A 23391-nucleotide genomic window follows, 5' to 3' on the forward strand; every position below is an offset into this window, starting at 1 on the left:
TAGGGATGTAAAATTTTCCGTTCAAACTGAATGGTTCGGTCTAGATTGGACCAGACTGAAAACTTGTTTGATCAATTCCAGTCCTCCATTTGTGGGATCAAATGAGTTTTGATCAGTGTTTTTGGTACCGTACCGTACCGGTCACCAGGCCGGTACAGGTAAGGTACCTGTTTCGTACCGGCTGAAATACTGGCCTGTATTTTGGCCTGTACCATATTTTGGCCTTTATGTTTTTTTTTTTTCATTTTTTTAAGTTATAATTTCATTTTTTGATCCCAATTCATATCAGACTATTTATAATTTATATATACATATGTATTTATATATAATTTATTCATATATAGATTATTATTTTGAAATATAATTTATATATATATTTATATATATAATTTATTTATATATCGACTATCCCGAAACGGTATACGAAACGGTACCGGTACCGAAATATTTCGTTCTAGTGCCTTGACCGGTACGCCATCCGGTACGGTATTCAAAACATTGGTTTTGATCCTGTTTCAAAGTGTGATTTTTTCACTCCAAATCAAATTAGATTGACTGAACTACAAATATATATTTTTAAATTTTTTTTATAAATTATACATATTATTTTATATAATAGTTATATTAATAAATTATATAATTTTCCTCTAACCTATGACTATTGACAGTATAAAATGTTAAATATATAATTATTAATTAATATAAACTAATATATAATTAACAATTTTGATTATTTGAAAAATTATTTTTAAGTAAAAAAGTGCAAATAAAGTTAAATAATTGTATTATTTAAAATTATGAACATTGTTTGTGTGTATGTTTTTTTTTTTTTTTTAATACTAATGGATCAAAAATACATATTTGCAAGTTTTTTTTATATTTCAAGAATGATGGATTTTTTTTTATGATTGGCCCCTATTTAAAATTGGCCTAGACTAATAGTCTGATCTAATCCACCAGGAGTGATCGATTCAATCCAATCTAGAAAAATGATAGACCGAAAGTTTTCAACCCATCACTCCCGTGAACCGGACTGTATCTATTAACACCCTAGTCTTACCTCGTCCTAAAATTAAATTAAATTATACCGATCGGCACGTGAATATGTAAAATCACTTTGCTAGAATTCGTGAAGATGAAGTAATTCTCTTAACAAAATTACAAACATCACAATCATGGGGCAGACAAATACCAATCACCTATGCAAAGTGGGGCCTAGGTATGTTTGAAAAAATTAATGTTGTATGATTTAAAGTGCAAATTATGGTCGTGGGTGAGTGACTAATTGGCGAGTACACATTCGGTGTAAAATATATGGAAATGGTAGAATTATAGAGAGGAAGTCATGAGTAGCTTATTCAGATTGTCAAAGGTACAGTGTCCTCCACTAACATGTATCCAACGTGTTTCTCTATCCTCACTCCAATTAAAGGCCACTTGTGTCGCCTACTTGCTTCTGCCCTTTCTGTATACTACGCTACCTTTGGCTTTGTTGTTTTAATTTTTTTGTTTTTTATTCAAAAAAGCAGTTTCGATCGATCAAGCCACCACTTCATTGCAAGTTTGAATGAATTAAAAAATTAAAATTAAAAATTCAAAAGATAAAAATCACCATTGCGTCATCATTTACAAAGGAAGATTTGAATAATTGCTTAACAATTTTTTTTCAACTTGAAAATATTATAATGGCTTCAATCATAATTGGATTGATGATTCTGTTTTTTGGGAGATTTGGGGGTAAAAATGAGAATTTTGAATTTGAGATGAGAGTTTAAAATATTAATTTTAATATTATTATTATTTTAAAATTTGAAAAAGTTATGTTAGGATTTGAAAAAATCAAATTATTTATTATATTTTGTGTGGAGATTTGAGAGAGTTGTAATGATGAGATGAAAATTTTAAGTTTGAGATGAGAATTCTCATCTACCAAACGGGTTATTAAAGTCTTTCATCCCTAATCCTTTGTGATGCGTTTATAAGTAGTTTATATATATAATTCAAAATGATAAAATCAAAAATGAAATATAATATTTTTAAAAAATAGTTAAATATACTTGGTACTTCTTCAAATTGTGACAAATAATGCTATCATTAATCTAATTATATTGTCTATGTCTGATGTTATATGCCGGTTGAAACTAGATTTTATAAATAATTTAAGGTTTGAAAGTTAAAATATTCATCTAAAAACAATACAGGACTCCCAAAAAAGGCAAAATTATTGTAAAAACATGCTCAAATATCCCATTTGGATTTAGATCAAATTTAGAGTTGATCTCAACTCATCCTATCATTATAACTTTTTTAAATTTTTATATAAAATATAATAAATAATTCAACTTTTTCAACTCATAAAATAATAATAATTTAAAAAATAATATTCTCTTCAACTTTCAATTTTCATCTCAACTAACTATCTAAATCTCACCTATGAATTATGTACTTTACAATCAAAGTATAAGATTTTAACACTTTCCACTCTTAACATATGAAAATGGACACGTTATACCAACTAATAATAAGAAATTAACAAATAAAATTAATGTTTAGAACTTAATAGATTCTATAAATTATAATTTTTTAATGATTTAAATTATGTGTGATAAATCAACTTTGAAATTTTTGAATTTAAAATTTAAAACAAAAATTCTATATACAGTCACTTTTACACACTCTATTGATGTAATTAACTGTGTATTAAAAAAAATTAATGCAACAAATCATATCAGTAGAGTATATAAAGAATACACAAAAGTGACTATACACAACATTACTCAATTTAAAAATATTGATAATTTAAGAATAATGGTTATTGATTCAAAGACTGATTTCATATTTTTGTTATCCAAAACAAGTTGCATTATTATTATTATTATTATTATTTTCATTTGTTTTGCGTGAATACATTGTTAGTGGATAAGACTTGAAAATCAAGAATACTAACAACAACCAGAAGACACAGCAAGTTAAATCAAGAATATTACCCCTATAAAAATGAAACACAGCTGCTGTACAGAAATGACAATAGATTTGTTAAGATACGTTGAGTGTAAGTTCATAATAATAATAATAATAATGCCTTATCTCAATCTCTATACTCCAAATCTAATTATGGGTTCCCAAAATCAGGATGAATTATTTTTGGGCAATGCTTAGTGTAGATGGACCCCTCACATCAACAATATACAAAATTATTGTTTATGTGAACACTAAAATTACTGTTCACATTAGGAATCCGTACGTGTATACAGATCACGTATTTAAACAATTTCTTATTATTTTTAGTTGCCAAAGCCAACTTTTATCCGTCTCTAATTTAGTGACTCATGATACCGTCCAAAAGAAATGAATGATATTCATAGTTTTTGGTATGCAAGTCTCAAGTATTTTTTTAAAAATAATTGATAAATTTATTTATTTATTTATGAATTCTTCTTTTTATTTTTTAAAAAAAAGTGAGTAAGACTTATATACATATTCTAAAACTGTATCTAGTAAATATTACTCATCGAAAAAAACATTAGAATGCCCACCAATTTCAAAGCTAATATCTTAGTGGGTGAACAAAAAAAAATACATGTCAGCAGAGTAATATGATCTATATTAATTAGAAAACGAATTTTTTCCCATGTTGAAGAAAACATTGAAAATATGGTTCTCTCTCCAATTCGAAGGATCGACTATGTAACATTATATCAATGGTCATTGTCATTGCTTTAATGTTCAACTGAATTTAATTACTTCTCTGATCTCAGGTACTGCCCATGTCTTCCATGCATACCATACCTTACCATACCATACCATTCATGAATATATGTGCATCTTTTCCTCCAAGTTGGTTTTCAGTTTTGGCCCTAATTTAGATGGGTGGTGTTAAAATACAAGCTGCTCATAATTTTTGACACATCTGTTGTATAATCTTAAATATTTGGCCGATAGTTAGTTTTATTGATATATGTCGTAGATAATGAAACTAGATAAGATTCCTGATTGATCAGTAGGGTGATTACTCTTATTGACATATAGAGTTTTCGAGAGAAATTTTAAAAATTAGTCATTAGCATTCTCATCACGTTCTTATAAATAACACTTGGAGGTAATACGTTTACTATATTAATTTATATATTTATATTGAGACCACTTTTCTTTAACTTAAATATCAAAATTTCACTAGGCACTTCATGCCGTCCTTTCATTTCGTTGCAAGTTATCTGTGATATTGATGATGTGAAACACGTTCTTAACAACTTTTGAATTACCTATTGGGATGAAAATATAATATTTAACTTTATTTTTTACATAATTTCAAAACTTCCATTGTTTTATTTCATCGTGGTTTTGAGAATTCCATCCCATCGCACACGCTTTAAACCCTACCTTTTGGCCTATATTTGAACAAGTTTAATTAGTTCATGCTCCTCTCATCTTCAAGAGCTAAACAAAAAGAGGCAAACAGTGGGCCTAGAAAGAAAGGGAATTGCATGAGGGAGGGTTTTTTCTTGTTTAGCAATAGAGATGGAGGGGTTTCTGGATGCCAATAAGCATGCTAAAGAAGTGTGAAAAGAAGATTTAAGGAACAGAAAAGAAAAGGGAAAGGATTTGGTGCAGTGGTGGGGCTTTGGGTATGTAGAAGATAAGCTACGAATGGATTGCTTTGATTTCGTGTCTTATCATCCAACCAGTGACGGCGGATTAAGACGTCTGCTTTTGCTTGTTTAGCTCTTAATGGAATAATGCATGCAGTACTACTGCTACTTATTAGCCAAAGGTTTTTTTTTTTTTTTTAAAAAAACTATAAAAGTTTTGAAAATGCGTTTCATTTCCTCACATTTTATTATTATAATATTTTTAAATTTTTATATAAAATATAATAAACAATCTAATTTTTTAAATATTAATTTATTTTTTTAAATTTTAAAATAATAATAATAATAATTTATTTAATTTTTATTTTTCAATTAAAACCATCTCATTTCATCTTATTTCATTTATCTTTTAATTCAAACCGAGTCTTAAATGAAAAAATTATTTATTAACATGTTAAATATATTAGTGATGTAAGGATTTGTCAAATTAATTAATATAATTTTTTTAATTGAATTGATTTTACAAGAAATTGTGCGCTTATTATATTAATACACTGATTTGTAGATAGGAGATCGAACCTGTTCATTTCTGTCTAAGAGGCCAAAAAGAACTCATATTTTATAACATAATTGTATACCCAAAAAATAAAAATCTTTAGACTGTGTTTTATGTTGAGATAATTTCAAATAATTTGAATTGATTTGTAAATAGTAATATTTTATTAGTCTTATTTAAATATATATAAATGTAAATATATTGAGATATGTATTTAAATGTATGAAATAAGTTGAGATGGATTAAAATTTTTAATAAAAAAATTAAAAAAATAGTCTATTTCATTAATAATTAATTGAAAATAAGTTCAGATTACTCAACCAACCAAACATAACCTTAATGGTATTGAAGTGCAATTTAATACGGGTGCGCACGTAATTCTTTATCCGATTTAGCTGACTTATATCTTAAATTTATATCTAACATCAGTCAAATAACATATTATAGAAATATGTAAAGAAAAAAAGAATAACTAGAAAATATCATGGTGGGGACTCATCTCCTAGAGGTTGCGAGTTGACTCGGGGGTCTTGGCCATGGTAGAGACCACCACAAACAAGCCGTGACTCGTGTGCGGTTGCTTTCGCGGGGTTGTAATCTATTCCCGTCAAAATCTCCTCCACCGTTGCTTTCCTCACTTGTTGCATTCCCGTTGGCCCAAAACACTACCCATGCGGGCCCCAACCTTACCTTTCCCCCATTCGTCCCCATATCATATGGGCCCCAGCTGGTCCGACTGGGCCGACTCGCCGCCCAAAAAGATGGACACCCCCAATTGCCAAAAGCCATCCACTTTCATCAAAATATAGACCACTCACTACGGCGTTTTTTTCACCTTTTCCCCCTCTCCCTTTTTTTATCGCCCAACTTTCACCTCAATATAATCATTTTTTATTTCTTTTTTCTAATTAATATACGTGTCATCTCATAAGACTGACTCTTCACTTATCCTTATTTAGGAGTTTCATTATACGTGTCATATCATGACAGATATGACACAGTCCTAAAAAAATAAATTATGTCGGTCATTTTTATTAATTTTTTCACACTTTATTGATAAGTTTAGTTAAAATAATTATTTTATATTAAAAAAATAACGTAATTAATTATAATAATAAAATATATATAAATATATATAAAATTAACTGTATATAAAATTTTTGTTAAAAAATAAATAAATTTTGTGTATTTGATAAAAAAAAAACTTGAAATTTACATTAAAAAAACAAAATAACTTTTACTAGTAGACTCTATTTAAAAAATAAATAAATGCATATAATTCACGTATTGACTATATATAATAATTAAAATTTAAGTTAGAATAATATAAATTTAAGCTAAAATTTAAAAATCCAATATATAAATTCAGAACTCTTTTATTTATAATTTATAATAATCAGCTATCTATAATTTAAAATTCAAGATTTTAATTTTTTAAGTCTAAATTTGTCAGGAATATATCCGCTACACCAATTTGAAACAAAGAAGACATAAAATAACGTAGTGCTTTATTTAAATGTTTAGTAGAAATATTAAATTACACTAATTAATTTTGATAATAATAGTAATAATGGCGTACGGTACCCAAAAATATATATTTTAGTCCGTTAACGAGAGCGGCGTGGTCCGTTTGAGAGAGAATTTGGCTAGATCGTCAGAATGGGCGGTGAGGATTAGCTAGCGCTTCCCGAGAAGATCACCAGTGATGACGTCATAGAGACGGCGATAACGACGCGCCGTATATGGACGTGTCATGACTGAGGTAGGGAAGTGGGGTCCGGTACCTAGACATCAAGGACCCGAACAGAGCGGGAGGGTAGAAAAGTGGTGGTACACGTGGCATCGATGACCTGGTGTTGTCATATCGAGGAGTTCGGGGCCCGCTGTCGTTATGAGCCACGTCATACAAATAGTGAGGGGTCTCTGGGAGTAGGAGCTGAGGAAGAGCTGTGGGGGCTAGGGGTTTTCAGCCATCATTTCTTTTCTAGTTTTCTATCTCCACTGTTTTTCTAATCTGTGCGTAAAAGGTGTGGAGCTCTCTTTTCTTTTTGAGCAACTTTAATCACCGCTCGTCCTCCTTCTGGGGTTGAGCTTCCGTTCTGTAAAACTACAGTACTTCCCAAATCTCTCTTCTCTCTCTCTATCTTGTTTTTCTTTGTCTTTCTTCCTTGGCTATAAATATAATTTGTGAAAAATGCTCACGCAACGCTCGCTCTCTTGCTGATCTTTTTGTTTGGGTGGTAATGTGAGTGCAGTTTTCCCGGCGGGATTTGGCCGGATAATGGCATATATGTGTGCGGACAGTGGCAACCTCATGGCGATTGCTCAGCAGGTCATCAAGCAGAAACAACAGCGAGAGGAGCAGCAGCAGCAACACCACCACCAGCAACAACATCTCCTGGGGATCAATCCTCTCTCACTGAATCCCTGGAACAATACTCACCACACTTTGTCGGGGTCTCCAAATTCGGGATTCGGTCTCACGGGTACGGGGTTCTCCGACCCTTTTCAAGTCGGCGGCGGGGCAGATGCCGGAGAACCGGGATTTCAGTTTCCGAACTTGGAGCACCACTCTACTGGGTTCAGATTTACGGAGTTTGGTGGCGGTCCTTGTGGCGAGTTCGACTCTGACGAGTGGATGGATAGCTTAATGGGTGGTGGAGATTCAACGGATAGTTCCAATCTGCCCACAGGATACGACGCCTGGCCGAACAATGCTGATTTCGGACTCTACAGTACGGATCCGTTTACCGCCTGCCCGAATCGACTCAGTGTCACGTGCTGTCCTCCATCGGATCTCAACCGCGTTATCTTCTCGGATACTCAGAAGAGTCCGACTCCAAGCCCTTCTATTCAACCGCAGGTACCCTCGTGGACCCCACCTCAGCCACCACCACAGCCATCACCTGCGGTAATTAAGGACGCGAAGCCAACGAACAATTCACTGCCGAGCCCGCACAAGAACGACGTCGTTGGGGTCTCCGTATCTAGCTGCTCTCCGGAAGTCGAGTCTGCGCCGCCGCTTTTGAGAAAGCTCCTGGACTGTGCTCGACTAACGGAGTCCGAACCAGATCGTGCCGTGAAATCGCTGATTGCACTCGGGAAATTCGTGTCGGAGCGCGGAGATCCAACTGAGAGGGTTGCCTATCACTTCTCTCAGGCACTCTATAGCAGACTGTCTGTTCAAGCAGAGAAAAGCTTGATTGTGAGTGAAGAAGGGAGCGCTTCCGAGGATTTCACACTGACTTACAAGGCTCTGAACGATGCGTGCCCGTATTCGAAGTTTGCACATTTAACAGCGAACCAAGCAATCCTAGAGGCTACAGAGAGGGCAACCAAGATTCACATAGTGGATTTCGGCATCGTTCAAGGGGTTCAATGGGCCGCTCTTCTACAAGCTCTGGCGACCCGGTCCACAGGAAAGCCCACTATGATTCGAATCTCGGGCATACCCGCCCCAGCGCTGGGGAATTCTCCAGCGGCGTCTCTATTGGCAACCGGAAATCGGCTGCGCGAGTTTGCCGATATTCTTGACATGAACTTCGTTTTTGAACCTATCCTGACTCCAATTGAGGAGCTAAACGAGTCGAGTTTCCGATTTGAGCCGGACGAGGTCTTGGCCGTGAACTTCATGCTTCAGCTGTACAATCTATTAGACGAGATCCCTGTCGCCGTCGAAGCGGCTCTCGGGTTGGCCAAGTCCCTGAATCCAAAGATTCTTACTCTGGGGGAATACGAAGTTAGTTTAAACCGGGTCGGGTTTTTGCAGCGGTTCAAGAACGCGTTGAGGTATTACTCGGCCGTGTTCGAATCGCTCGAGCCCAACTTGAGCCGGGACTCAGCGGAGAGGTTCAAAGTGGAGAAACTATTGCTGGGCCGTCGAATCGCCGGAGTGATTGGACCTGAGGAACCGGGAACCAAGAGGGAACGCATGGAGGACAAAGAGCACTGGAGGGTTTTGATGGAAAGTGCTGGTTTTGAGACCGTAGCCCTCAGCCATTATGCAGTGAGTCAGGCTAAGATCCTCCTATGGAACTACAACTACAGCTCCAAATATTCTCTAGTTGAATCTTCACCTGGGTTTTTCACTCTGGCATGGAACGAAGTCCCACTTCTGACTGTTTCGTCGTGGCGTTGATGGGTATTGGCCTCAGCTCGGTAATAGTTTCCACCAGGTCTTTTTTTCTCCGATGTGGAACATTTTAGCATTTCTATACGCCACTGACGAACAATTTATGGAACTTAGTCATGCTTAGCGAAATTACAGGTAGTATTCATCACAACCTATAGCATTAAAATACTGCATTTCCAGAACCATTGAAGCTTGCACTTCTTGCTTAGTTTTTATCTTTTTCTTTTTTGGGGCTTCATTAACGTTATAATGTTCTTTTATGCTTTTTTGGTTGGGCTTTTTGTAACATGTTTGGGGCTTGACTGCCAAATTGTAAAAAAGGGAATTGAAAATCAAGGGGAAAAAGGAAAAATGTTTCTTTCCCCCAGTGTCCATGTTTCTGTATGTAAATTTAAACCTTTCATGTGATTTTAATTCGATTCCAATGGCCCTATAGTCTGTGATACTCAATTTTGTGATCAAGGGCGAGACTCTCTCTCTCTCTCTCTCTCTCTCTCTCTCTCTGTTTTTATAATTTTGCTTGGCTCTTGATTTTCATGTTTTTGGACGACCTGTTCTGGTGTGAAGGCGAGGGGACAGGGGAGGGGAGTGTGTTCTGCGAGATCTTGGGTCAAATATTAATGCCATCTATAAGATTTGTCCTACTATAAGGCTGAACTGAAGGGAGTTCAATGTCCGTCTGTCATTATCTCTCAGGTCCGTGCATAGTATTGCACTTTACTTAAATATAAGCTATGCAGGAATGTGATTTCTTGAAGAACCGTGCTACAGCGCTGTAGCACGGACAAAAAGTGCATGGAAGAAAGAACAAAGGGCAAGCATTTTCGTTTCTTGAATTGGTGTTTGATTCTGACGTACATGGTAGAGGTTTTTCCATGGATGTAACCTTTTGTGATAGATAAATAAACTTTGAAGCCTCCAAGAACATTAAATTGGTTGAGTAGTCTGTATTATTATGCAGTAGCTTCTCTGAATCTTCTTGGCTGTCCTTGTTTTCCAACCCCCCATTCCCACTATTTTCTCTCGTCCTTTGAGGGCCCTGCTGCCTTTCCCAGCCAATCGTATTTGTTTTTCTCAGCCTATTGGTCAATTGTCCTCTTGATTATGGCCTTAATGCCTGTACTTTTCATTCTCTTTCTTTTTTTCTCTGAGAGCTAATTAGGGACAGAAACCAGGTTATTTTCAGGCCTCTATGAATGAATGGGCCAGTGCATGACAAGGAAGGCAGTGGACTGCATGATATTTGCCGTGTATGGTCCTAGTGATTGTGACACCCCGTGGTCGTTGTAAAACTTACACATTTTTTTTAGTACTTTGAAATCTTATTTTGCAGAGGGTCCCATATAATTAAGAATGCACTTTCTTAGGTTTGGTACGAGTCCTCTTCAAAGTTCAACCTTCTGTAGATTACATTTCAACCCATCGAGTCCCATCCCTGATATCCTACCTACTCTTAACCTTATTTCTCCTGTCCTGAACTCTGCAGATTTAAGCCCCCAACGCCCTTTTAGACTTTAAAATCGATGAAGTTATTGCTTCAAGAGCCCGTGACAATAATTTAAATTAATGCCGAATGGTGCTTGGACACTCTTATTCATTGTAATATTCCACCCTGATTCCAATTTTCTTCTCCAACACTGAAACCACAAATTTTGCATTTATTTGACTTTAAAGTGATCAGGTCCAATTAACTTCGTAGCGGTTTTGGATTTCTGTTGTGTTTGGTCACAGCGACCACCTACCCCCTAGTACAGAGTACCAGAACCATAGGCTTTTATATTGCCATAACTTTTCTCAAGTTGCTACTGACATGAAAAGAAAAACATCAACAGCTGGAATTACATGTTCAGGACTAAAAGGTCAGTTTCCGTTACCTCTCAGCTTTGTCGCTGTTCCCCTGTTTGTTCCGATTCTACATCAATCGGAGTCTCAAGTTATAGCCCACCTTAACAAAGTTAATTGTCTTGTCCAAAGCAGAACCTAGAGATAATCACGATCATTTCTGCGAGTTTGGCAGGGATGTTCCAGTCAATCTAAGTGGCGATGAGTAGGACAGCGTTGGTCAATATTCTGAAAATCAGCCTTAATTTGCTTCGGTGTCCGTGGGGTATACCGTCACCTGGCATATCCGCATCCATCGTATCCCGAAAGACCCTTTTTCTATATCTTTGATTTTCGCATTAGCATTGAGTTTGTGGTAGTTTGAGTAGGCGTCTTTTGGACACAATGGCTTGATTTTATTTTTAAAAAAAAGTTGTCTCGGAGTGAGTCGGTTTATGAGTCCTATTTGTTTCTTTTTTTTTTTTTTTTTTTTTTTTTAAGGGAGCAAAATATTTGCTGCCGAAGATATTCAGGAAAAGGACTCTTCCAAAATGGGAGAGCAAGGATCTCTCAAATTCCCTATTATCGTAACACTACAAGAAGAGTTTTCTTTTTGCTTTTCAACGAACCTTCCATTGCTTTTTGCAATAAAGAGAAGGGCTGCCCACCACCGTTAGCTTGACCAGGCAGCAATGCCTGGCTTTAAACAAGATATTGTGCGTGGACAGGACAATTAAGGTGATGGTGTAACGGGGCATCAGACTTGAGCACATCTCTCTGTTTTTGTTCTCTCCGTCAAAGTTACATTTAGGTTGTGGGTATAATGAGTACAGACGACGAGGACAAAACTGCTGGAAAAAAATGCCATGGAGAAAGCTGGTGAAACCACCAACATTGATCATTTTTGCGGATTGAGAAGACAAATTGCTCCCGTAGTGCTCTCTCTCTCTTTTTTTTTCAACAAGATAAAACATTCATAGATAAACTAATAGTTACAAAATAGAAGTTCTAATGGGAGGACTGTCCCCTATAGTTTTTTCAAAACCAACATATTACAACACAAAATAGAAAAAGAGATCATAATGAAGGGTTGTGTGCTGCAATGTGTTAGTTGGAGGGGCCGCACGTGACTTCAAAAGCAGCTTTAAGATGCTGTGGTGTGTGGATGTCACGCAAGGCATAAGTTGTGCATGTGACAAACATGTCAAGCAAAGGAGTGGATTTCTTCCACGAAATAGAAGATTGGAAACTGGAGAGGCAAAAAATGCGGCGATTGTGATTGGAGGTCATTGGAAACAGTAGTATCGGCAAGTTTTGATGCTACGGAGAAAAACCCAAGACAAAAACCCAGAAAATAAAAAACCAATAAATTAAAGAAGAAGAAGAAAGAAGCAGGTAAAGGTAAAATGAAAAGCTACTATGCTAGCTAGGGGAAGATGTGGGTGGAGCCGAAGCTCCAAACCCCCTTAGCCCAGTGCTCTCTCTTTTTTATTTTATAAATGAACGCTTAACACCCTTTAAGTGGACTGTGGGGTATATGGAAGGCTACTATTGTTCCAATTTTATAGAGGAGTTTTGCTATAGGTACTCGCCGTTGGGTACCTTTTGCAAAATCGACCGATGGCTAATGTCACATCAGTCAATATTATTAAAAAAAAACATGAAATAAAACGGAAGAGGCAATGTGTTTGCGGCAAGAAGTGAAACCTGACAAAGCTTAGAAGGATCTATTTGAAAGAAAAAACCAAATGATCTCAAATTAAAGCCTTGGATTAGAAAATTTTGTACTCCCCTAATCAGTCCCAATGACCCAAACCAAAAGAAATTGAAGACAATTTTCATTTTTCTTACTCAACCCAAAATATTTCAGGAAAAAAAAAAAAGGAACAAAGAAGAAGAAGAAGAAGAAGAAGAAGAAGAAGAAGAAGACAACCAGACCTAAGAAACAAGTTCACCCAAAATTAGAAACTCTTGGTATAGTAGAAACTGAACACCTCAAATACAGAATCTAATTCAAATTGCAAACAGCTCACGTGCTCATATCCAATGAGCAAAAAGAGGACTAAACAAACTGAATCCCCAGCCTAAGGTAAAACAAAAGTAAGATTTGCAACTACGGAAGTCAAATTCTTAGAGTAAGACTTTTCACATGAACTAACAAAACCTAGCTGGGAGCCTAGACCAACTTTCAATTAGACAAAAGCTAGTTTGAGAGAGAACCGAAAACCTGAGCTAAACTGAAAATTAAAGCTAAAATCTCAAACCCACAAAACAAAGAATCCCTTGGCAAAAGTGAGCATTTTACATCAACTACTTAAAAACCAAAGCCCACAAAGCAATAACTAGACGCCTAATCTCCTTAAAAATTGAGGCTTTCAGTGAGTTGCTCTAAAATCCAGAACCCCAAACTTCAAAAGTAAGTGAGACCCAGAAATAGTAGCCACTAGATATGAGCAAATTCCAATAAAGCAACCAACTTTTCCTTTCACAGAAGGGTCGCACTACAAAGCAGCCACTATAGCAGCGCACACAGTGCACTCACAACGTGGCTACCATTTAATATTTTTTTTTCAAATACCCAAAACGTGCATTTTGGGACAGGATTTGAAAGTCTGTTTTGCACTTTCACTCCCATTCAAAACAACCCGCGAAAGAAAGAGTTGTCGTCCTCCCTCTGTCGTAACCTAGTCCAACAACGGCGTACCCAGCTGTTCCCGGCGATGCCGTTTGTCATCAACGCCCGTGCAAAGCTCCTCCGTCTGGGCAGCGCCGCCCCTCCCCGCTAGCCTGTTGAACGGAGCACTATGGTTTGAAGGCTAAATACACTGCTCCAGTGGACCTCAGTTTCGCTGCCTCCCATTCTCAGCTTCTGTGGTAACATTTGAATGTCCATTTTTATATGCATAATGGACGTTCGTCTTGTTGGATTGAGATTGGTGAATTTAGGGTTTTGTGAGATCGATATTATGGGTTAGTTAGGGCATGGAGAAAAAATACAGAGTGTTTTCATTTGATGGTTATTTTCTTGAAATTGTAAAATATGCAAGCTAGAGGATTTATGAGTCACGTACTCAAGCTTTGAAATATCGTGGATTTCAACTGTAGTTACTTCCATATTGTAAAGTATACTTCCGTAGGATATTTTTGTAATAGCCGAAGCAGTTGTCATGCTGCAGAAATATAAATAATTTTGAGTAGTTTTGTTTAATTTGTTGCTGTGTATTTCACTTTGGGCGCACAACTTGTACTAATAAAGATTCAAACAACTTGCTGTAATGCATGCCTCCATTCCAACATTTAGAGCATCTTAAGATTATGCAATACCTATAAAGATTCAAACAAATTAATAAGCTAATTAAGTGAGTCACGTTGACCCATAATCATGCAATTTAATAGGAGGCTAGGTCATTTTTTTTCTTGAGGTCATTTTCCTCAAGGAACTTCTTCAAATATTTATTCTAATTGTTTCTGATATGCCAAGATATTAAAACATGTGTCAGCAAGGGTGAATGGTCTCCTAAGAATAATTTGAAGTGAAGCAATTAATTTTTTTTTTTCCCCAAACGTACAGTTAGAATGATAAAGAAAAGGAAAAGCAACCCATTTGTAGTAAGAACTTTTAGTTTGATTGATTTTAGTACATATGGTTTTTGGTTTGAAAAGCAGGACAGCATATCATCAATTATTGTTAACTTCTATTTTTTTGTCTTCTTTTGGGTCCTTTCTTTTGAAAGGTGGCAAAATTTTTTTGTAACCAATCATAAAAAAAATATACCAATTGTCTACCCTTACCCTTACCTTTATTTTTTTTTCCTGAGCATCCAATTGTCCACTTGATAAATGTGGACCTAAACTCCACATAAGTCATGGATAGATAATAGTTGTGTAAATGCTCTAACTCACCAAAAGTTTGAAAAATACTCTGTAAATTAATTAATATTATGTATGGGGTCAACTAAAATTGTCATTACAACTTTTTTCAATGGGCTCTATTAAAAGAAATGTTATTTAAATTATATTCAAATATGTACCATGCCAACATATATCCTAATTGATCATTTACTGTATGTTGTGTTGGATGAATAACAAAAGTGTTATTTAAATTCGACACAATTCACAATAGAAATTCTTTAGCCAAATGAAATGAGAACAACCCATTTTTATATTTGAGTTACATAATTATCAATCTAACTAATTGCATTATTGCAGTTTCTTTCCTACTGTTTGATGTAAATATGGCCGACCCTTCGCCAAATATTAGGGGTGACTTTAGCCCATTTGATGATTCATTTAAGGTATATTTATTTGAATTTTTAAATTAGATACTGGATCATGTTAATTTTTTACTCGTCATTCTATTTTCCCTCACAATTTTAACATTAATTTTTTAGATGCCACCTTATATGCCCTACCCTCCGCCAAGAAATCCAGATGACTTGAGATCTGAAACTCCCTCGGCATCAACTGTTCCAAGTAGCGCAGAAGGCCAACAAAATATTGGAAGTCCATTTAGAATGACGGATGAAAGCTTTCATGATCCCGATGGTATTAAGTTTTATTTGCTTGGATTTTATGCTATTTTTGTTTTGATGCTAATCCATCCATATGTTTTCTTTCTTAGAAATGTTGTTCTACCTAAATAAAGATTTAGAATGTACTACCGATGTCCTGGATGATGACGTATGAGTTGAAGCACCTAGATCTGGGATGCAATTTGGAGATGCCAAAGCGCTTATGATCTACTATAAGCAATATGCGAAGCAAGAGGGTTTTGGGGTACGAACATTTCGGACTAGAAGAGATGATGATGGGAGGCCTGTGTATGTGACCATTGGTTGTTCCTGTGGTGGGAAGTACCAACTTAAGGGAAGTAACATCTCGAAGCCACGACCAACATCTAAAACGGACCGTAAAGCGAAGGTAAATGCAACATTGAACAAGAATGATAAGTGGGTTTTCACCACTGTTGAAAATATGCACAACCACATAACTGTGAGCCCCAAGAAGACAAGACTTTTGCGATCTCATAAGTATTTAGATGAGTATAGTCAAAGGATGCTTGAGTTGAATGACAGAGCTAGTATACGACTGAACAAAAATTATTATTCTCTTGTCGTTGATGCGGGGGGTTAGAGAATCTTCAATTTCAAGAAAAAGATTGTTGGAATTTCATTAACAAGTCCAGATATTTAAGGATGGGTAAAAGAGGTGGCGAAGCACTTAATCAGTATTTCAAACAAATGAGAGATCAGAATGATGGCTTCGTCTCAAACATGGACGTGGATGATGATGGAAGGGTATAGAATGTTTTTTGGGCCGATGCACGAAGTCGAGCCACCTATGAATTTTTCGAGGACGTTGTAACTTTTGACACAACGTACCTAACTAATAGGTATGGGATGTCTTTTGCTCTATTCGTTGGTGTTAACCATAATGGGCAATCCATACTATTAGGGGCGGGATTGCTTTCAAGCGAGGATACACATACATTTGTCTGATTGTTTCAAGAGTAGTTGGATTGCATGAATGGTCGGGCACCTAAAGCTATCATTACCGACCAAGATAGGGTAATGAAGAGTGCAATTGCTATCGTATTCTCGAAACTCGCCATAGATATTGTTTATGGCATATAATGCGCAAGCTGCCAGAAAAATTAGGATCTCATGCCAAATTCAATTCGGGGTTGAAGATCGACCTGCAAACTGCATTATATGAGTCATAGACAACTACAGAATTTGAGATGAGTTGAGGTCAAGTACTTGCGAAGTATGCACTGATAGGCAATAATTGGCTTGAATCGTTATACGAGGATAGATCTTTCTGGGTTCCAGCTTACTTAAAGAGTGTATTTTGGGCTGGTATGAGCACTACCCAAAGGTCAGAAAGTATGAATGTATTTTTCGACGGGTATGTCCATTCCGGAACAACATTGAAGGGGTTTGTAAACCAATTTGATAACGCTCTTAGAAAGAAGGTCGAGGTAGAAGTTGTTGCGGATTTCAATTCTAACAACCAGACTAATCCCTGCGTGTTCCATTTCAACATCGAGAAACAGTTTCAGAAGTTGTATACAAATGCAAAGTTCAAAGAGGTCCAAGGAGAGTTGCTGGGCCTAATGTGTTGCAATTGTTGGTTGGTAAACACAGACAGGTGCATTTTAACATACAGTGTCTTGGATGAAATATCTATTGACGACCACAACAAAACGGTCCAATACTCAGTTTACTATAACAAGGAGGAGATGGAGGTCAAATGCAATTGTGCACTGTTTGAGACGAGGGGCATTCTATGTAGGCATGCACTTAGAGTTTGTCAGTTAAAAAAGATTAATGTTCTGCCAGATCGTTACGTGTTGGATCGCTGGAGAAAGGACCTAAAGAGGAGATACACCTTACTCAGAAGTAGTTACGATGACCAACGAGACAGATCTGATGCACTGAATTATGAGCTTGTCGTTAAAAGATGTTCGCAATTGGCAACCAAAATATCCTCAAATAATGAAAAAGTCAGTGCATTCCTACGTGTTGTCAATGAATTTGATACAACATGTAATGCGTCAGCACAGGAGTCGAGATTCGACCAAAATAGGGCCAAACCAGATGAGGTGTTGGATAAGGGTAAGAAGGTGTTAAACCCCAACGTGGTCAGAGGGAAATGGAGACCCCCAAGTAAGAGGAAGATGCCACCCGTGGAAAAGTTGGCCACTAAGAGAAAGAGACCGGTAATAACACATTATGAAATAAACACACTCAAATTGTTTAATATTGTAATTCTAATATTTGTTTATTTTTGTTTTTGAACTTAGATTTGCAGGAAAATCTTGGTGGATGAAACACAATTGGGTGACACTGCAGGATCTCAACAACACCAATTTGATGATGGGGTTGGTGTTGGGACACAAACCTCCATTCTTACACAATCAACTCCACCGGGCAATGAGGTTAACATTGCACTGTTACATAACTGAAAACCAATTATGTGTCATGTAATAAATTCGTTTCTAATTAATACTTGTTTCCTTTTCTTTTAGATGGGTGACTCAATTGATGCAATGTATGTACCTCCATGGTGTTGAGCATTTCAGATTTTTTGAAGCTCCTAGTTGACATTTTTTCAATCTTTTAGGATATACGAGGCCAACATCAGGTATCACTCTTTTTTATGCATAGAAATGTTTGGAAAAATCTCCTTGTAGAAAGTTTGACAATGTTTGGTTTTAACTTAATTTGGCCTTCCTCTTGATTACAACACTTATGTAAATCAACTGCACTCAGTCAATTTTTGGGTATATTTATGAGCCTTATGTAAATCAACTACAACTTAATCAGGATACACCATCCAAATATAAAAAAATTCGTTTGGGTATATTTATGAGCTTGTCGATTATTGAATGAAAAAAGGATTCTTAAAGTAACTTTTTGTCGATTATTGAATGAGCAGGTCCGGAACAATTGGTGACAAAAAAATGTAACTTTTTGTTAGCTTTTACGTTGCAGGTTTTGCAGGGCCACATAAGCCATTTTTCCATTTCTTTTGGTATGTGACTTCCGGTTTTTAATGGGAGCCTTTTGGGAAGCTGGAATTGCAGGGGAAGCTTTTTGAGATGCATACGTATTAATACAAAAGTTATAGTAAAGGAGGTGTCTCTTGTATATGTAAAACCTGGATGTATATGTAAAACCCATGGTTGATATGTAATACACTTGAGGAAGTCAATCAGATTTCAATCTGGGAGACTGTTTACAATTTTTGTATCAAATTGTCAAACATTGATATCAACCACTACAGATTCAGGAACTGTTCACATATTAACATACAATTTTTAACTACTGCTTCTATGACAATTAAACAATAATTCAACTCTTCATGACCCAGAAAAAATCCATACTAAATTGCAGACAAAGTACTCAAAATGAAGCATTGCCTTAGCACAATTGGGTGATACAACATCCTCCTTCTAGATTGCCTTAACACAATTGGGTGATACAACATCCTCCTTCCAGCCAGCCCGAAACTTTTTCAATATCAGTCTCCCTAATCCCTACTAGTCACATATTACAGGGCACTATTGCAAAAAACTACTAAGGCAATGTCCCATGTTGCTATTTACATACGATAACTTATCCAAATCAAGCGAAAACAATTACAAAAACGACAACCCAATAAAAAAACAATAATTTTTTTTGCTCCACCCTAAGAGTTGTCTCTCGTTCTCGTACTTCATCTTCCTTTTGCAGTACTTCATCTTCCTTTTTACGAACTTCATATTGCTTTTTACGAACTTCATATTGCAACGTACGAACTTCATTATCGCGTACCACTACATCATCCCACATCTTCTAAATTTTACTCTCTCGCATACGAATGTTCTCCTCTAGCAAGTGAAGTATATCCACCCAAATGAAAAATTTACATTTCCTCGCTTCTCCCTGCACACAATAATAACTGTTTAAAACGTTGTCCAAATATTTTTTTTTATTGTAAATCATAAACATTTAAACAAATAAAGCATACTGTCGAAATTAAACTCAGCATGCTAATTAACACCAACAAGTTGCTTTACCGTGTTATAGTTTGGGTAGGCAAAAAATTTCCTTCCAGGATTTTTAGAAGTGTACGACGTCTTTAGTGGTGCTTTTGAATCATACCAACAAGTTGGTGTTTCTAAGCAAAACTCATCAATCACAGACGATGATGACTATGAGCATGTCATTTGTGACTCTGAAAAAATTGCACACAGTTTCAGATTTGTAAAGAGGGCAATTTCATAACACCCAAACAAGTTAAGAATGTCAAAAGTTACTAACTTCATATCGTCAACTGTTGCTGTTGGGTCGACTACTACTGAAGCTGCCTCATTCTGAGGTTTACATGCCCCGGATGACACTCTCACTCTATGTCTATAATTTTATAGCAATACCAATAGCAATACCAATACCAATTCCAATACCAATACCAATACCAATACCAATACCAAAGAAAAATACCAATGAAAAAAGGAATCTGCTAAAGAACAGAATCTACTAATAGTTATGCCAGCTAGACTTAACTATACAATTCACTCAATGCAGACACTATCTTTAGCATATAAAAACTGCTCCAATTAGTCAGAAGGCGACCAATCCCAATTACACTTTCAGCACAAGCCCTACAAATGATATTACAAGTTGCAGCTGTATACATGAGCCAATAATCTTTTTGTTGGCCAAACCAACACCAATTTTTTCGAGAATTTCCCACCGTAACAGAGTAGCATGGCATTTAACAATCTAAATTTTTGGCAAAACTAGCTTTCATAGCATGAACCCAGCAAGACCCCTAGTTTTGCTCACCTATGAAACAAATATATTCCCACATTTAATCTCAACCAAAGATAGAAAGCCACTTGCTTTTTACTCATCTATTCTTCTAGAATATCACACTCACCAGATTTGATAAGTGGGCATACCTCAAACAGAGACCTCGAAATGTATCTAATAACCCTAGAATGACATAAAAAAAAAAAAAAAAAAAAAAAAAAAAAAAAAAAGAGATGTAGTAAGTCCTATAATGACGTAAAAAAATAGATGGAGTAAACCCTAGAATTTCATAGAAACAATTTCAAAAAGGTAATTTGTTACACAGAAAATTACCTTACTGCATTTCCGTAGATATCTGGGCGACACAAGGGATGGGGGTTTCGTATTCTATCGGGGATCGAGAGGGGAGAGAAGGGGGGCTAGGACTGGGAGTTACGTATTCGGGAGGGATCGGGATGGGAGAGAAGGCTTTGGCGTCGAGAGGAGAAGGGGGGCTGAGGGATCGGGATGGGAGAGAAGGCTGAGGCGTCGAGAGGAGAAGGGGGTATGACGGATCGGGAGAGAAGGTTGAGGAGTCAAGAGGAGAAGGGGGGCTGAGGGATCGGGATGGGAGAGAAGGGGCTAGGGATCTTCTGGCCGAGAGGAGAAGGGGGGCTGAAGTGCATAAACCGGGTTCGTTGTTAGTGAACCTGGTCTACACGTCATGGCTGCAGTGGATGCAGCCAAACAGTGGTTGTTCCGTAGACTTATTTTTCACAGCAACACCATAACCGGAATACAAGGAAGTGAAACAAGGAAAGCCAAAAAAAAAAAAAAAATCACAATGACTGAGATGTTGCATATAATGAACAAAACACCCTGTTTTTATTATTACACGTGGATGACGTGTACGCAAGAGGTATCCAACCACGTGTGCAAATAGACTTTTTCTTTATAGAGTGGTTGCTCTCCAAAGATCCAAAGTTTTCTCAAGAAGCTAAACTTGGACATTGTCACCCACTAGATAGATTATGGGTTGCTCTAACGTATAGGTTTTACAAGTCTTTTGTAAAATTATGGGTTCTATACAAAAAATAAGTTTTTCACACTTTTTTAAGATGAAATCTACGTTCTTATAAAAAAATTTATACAAAACTTGAATATTTAATATTTGTATATATTATTTCTCATATTAAAAAACGTTTAGAACAATAGGAGTAAATACCTTTGCAAGAAGACATTGTAGTAAACGTTTAAGATGGCAAAAAAAATAATGAGACAACCAAACAAAGACACGTCAATGGAAGAACTTTGTTTTGATATAGCATGAGAAAACTTTAAATAAAAGGAAAAAAGAATTTTTTTTTTTTTTTAAAAAAACGTAATAAAAAATGAGAACGTATGTTTTAACTCTCTTGTTGTTTTTCTAAAATTATTTTCAAGTATTTTTAGATATTTTTAAATATTATTTAAATATAAAATATTTTTTAATTTCAAATATTCGATTTTTTTATTTAATTATTACTAAATCATTGCAACTTTAACTTCCAAACAAAATATAAAAAACAATACAACTTGTTCAAATTTCAAAATAAAAATAAATTAAATATTATTAAATTTTTTAACTTTATAATATTTTTATTTAAACTTTTTTTGCTCTCATTTCCTTAAATCTAATAAAACATCTTAATTTAAATTATTTTACTATTTGAACAATAGTGAAATTAAGATGTTTTATTAGATTTAATAATTTAAATTAAGTTGCTTTATTAGATTTAATTAATTTTAATTATTTCACTATTATTCTAAACAATAGTGAAATTAAGATGTTTTATTAGGAATAAGCTAGTAGTATTAAAAAAAAAAATGTTGTTAAGCGTGTTTTGAATTATGTTCTCAATCCATTTAATGTTTAATGTAGGAAACAACCCAAAATGCACCATTAATTTCAGTTTGTTTGATTAGGAATAAAAAAATTTAAAATTTAAAGTTTAAAATAGCATTACTCTTTAAAAGATAAAGATGCACATTATTGGGATAAAACACCATCATAGATTCAGAGAGATGTGCGGCATGAAATTGGAAGATTTGGTAAGAAGAATATGGACGATAGAGCAATGCTACTTACATTTTTCATTTGAAGACTGTAATGCAGGTCTAAATAATTTTATCTTTTATTAATGTGACATAGAAGCCAATGGGTGGAAATACATGACATCGAATAATGACAAGAGACTTAAAAGGGATTGTTTGAGAAGTTATATGGGATTAGAAATTATCATCAAATTTCAAAACTTCTAGTAATTTCATTCTTAAACATTACATATTTTTTAATTTCAAATCTCCAACTCTCTTTTATTCAATTATTATCTAATTACTACAATTTATCAAACTTTCAAATTAAACTTAAAAAATAATACAACTTTTTTAAATTTTAAAATAAAAATTATATTAAAAGTACTATATTTAAAGAATTTTAATAATATTTGTATTCAACTTTTTTTTATCTCTTATTTATTAAAATTTAATAAAATATCTTTTACTCAAATTATTTTGTTACTATTAACAAATTATTTAACTATCATTCATAAAATTTTCATCTAATTTTGATTAACTAAACGTGTTCTAAAGATGCTCAAGCTCTCCATTTGTTTTCAACTTGGGATAACATAAAATGGTTTTAGTTTTACTATTCATTATTTTTACACACGACACATCATATTTATTTTTTTTAATTATTTTTTATTTTATTTTATTTAAATTAATTGAATTCTTCTTTTCATCATTTATGTATTATATATTTAAAAAGGAAAAAAAATTAAAAATTAAAAAATTATATGTAGGAATGAGAATGATTTGTAGAACTTTTCGAAGGGCTTTTGTGGAGTGGAACTCAATTCCAAATTACAAAATGCGTCAGAAGAGACGAATTCCACCGTCACCAAAATTTCCACCGGGGCTGAAGTTGAACGGAGGAAAAAGATAAAAAGTTTCCACCTATTTTGATTTTATGCA

The 23391-nt window shown here is 35.2% G+C and overlaps 2 protein-coding genes across 3 annotated transcripts; both read left to right on the plus strand.

Annotated features, from left to right (window-relative positions):
• The first annotated feature begins 7076 nt into the window (after window positions 1–7076).
• Window positions 7077–9727, plus strand: LOC122307509 (SCARECROW-LIKE protein 7). 2 transcript variants are annotated; one of them, XM_043120435.1, is made up of 2 exons: window positions 7077–7172; window positions 7401–9727. In XM_043120435.1, the coding sequence occupies exon 2, from the start codon at window positions 7427–7429 to the stop codon at window positions 9281–9283; it is 1857 nt and encodes a 618-aa protein (XP_042976369.1). In that variant the 5' UTR covers window positions 7077–7172; window positions 7401–7426; the 3' UTR covers window positions 9284–9727. The 2 variants fall into 2 exon arrangements, with proteins under 2 accessions (XP_042976369.1, XP_042976362.1); XM_043120428.1 differs by having other exon boundaries at window positions 7085–7257.
• Window positions 9728–16985: 7258 nt separating this feature from the next.
• Window positions 16986–18173, plus strand: LOC122313759 (protein FAR-RED ELONGATED HYPOCOTYL 3-like). Its single transcript, XM_043129345.1, has 3 exons — window positions 16986–17819; window positions 17904–18038; window positions 18129–18173. The coding sequence occupies exons 1-3, from the start codon at window positions 16986–16988 to the stop codon at window positions 18171–18173; spliced, it is 1014 nt and encodes a 337-aa protein (XP_042985279.1).
• Window positions 18174–23391: the final 5218 nt, after the last annotated feature.

This window comes from Carya illinoinensis, chromosome 1 (assembly GCF_018687715.1).
Source record: "Carya illinoinensis cultivar Pawnee chromosome 1, C.illinoinensisPawnee_v1, whole genome shotgun sequence".
In the NCBI taxonomy this organism is placed as follows: Eukaryota; Viridiplantae; Streptophyta; class Magnoliopsida; order Fagales; family Juglandaceae; genus Carya; species Carya illinoinensis.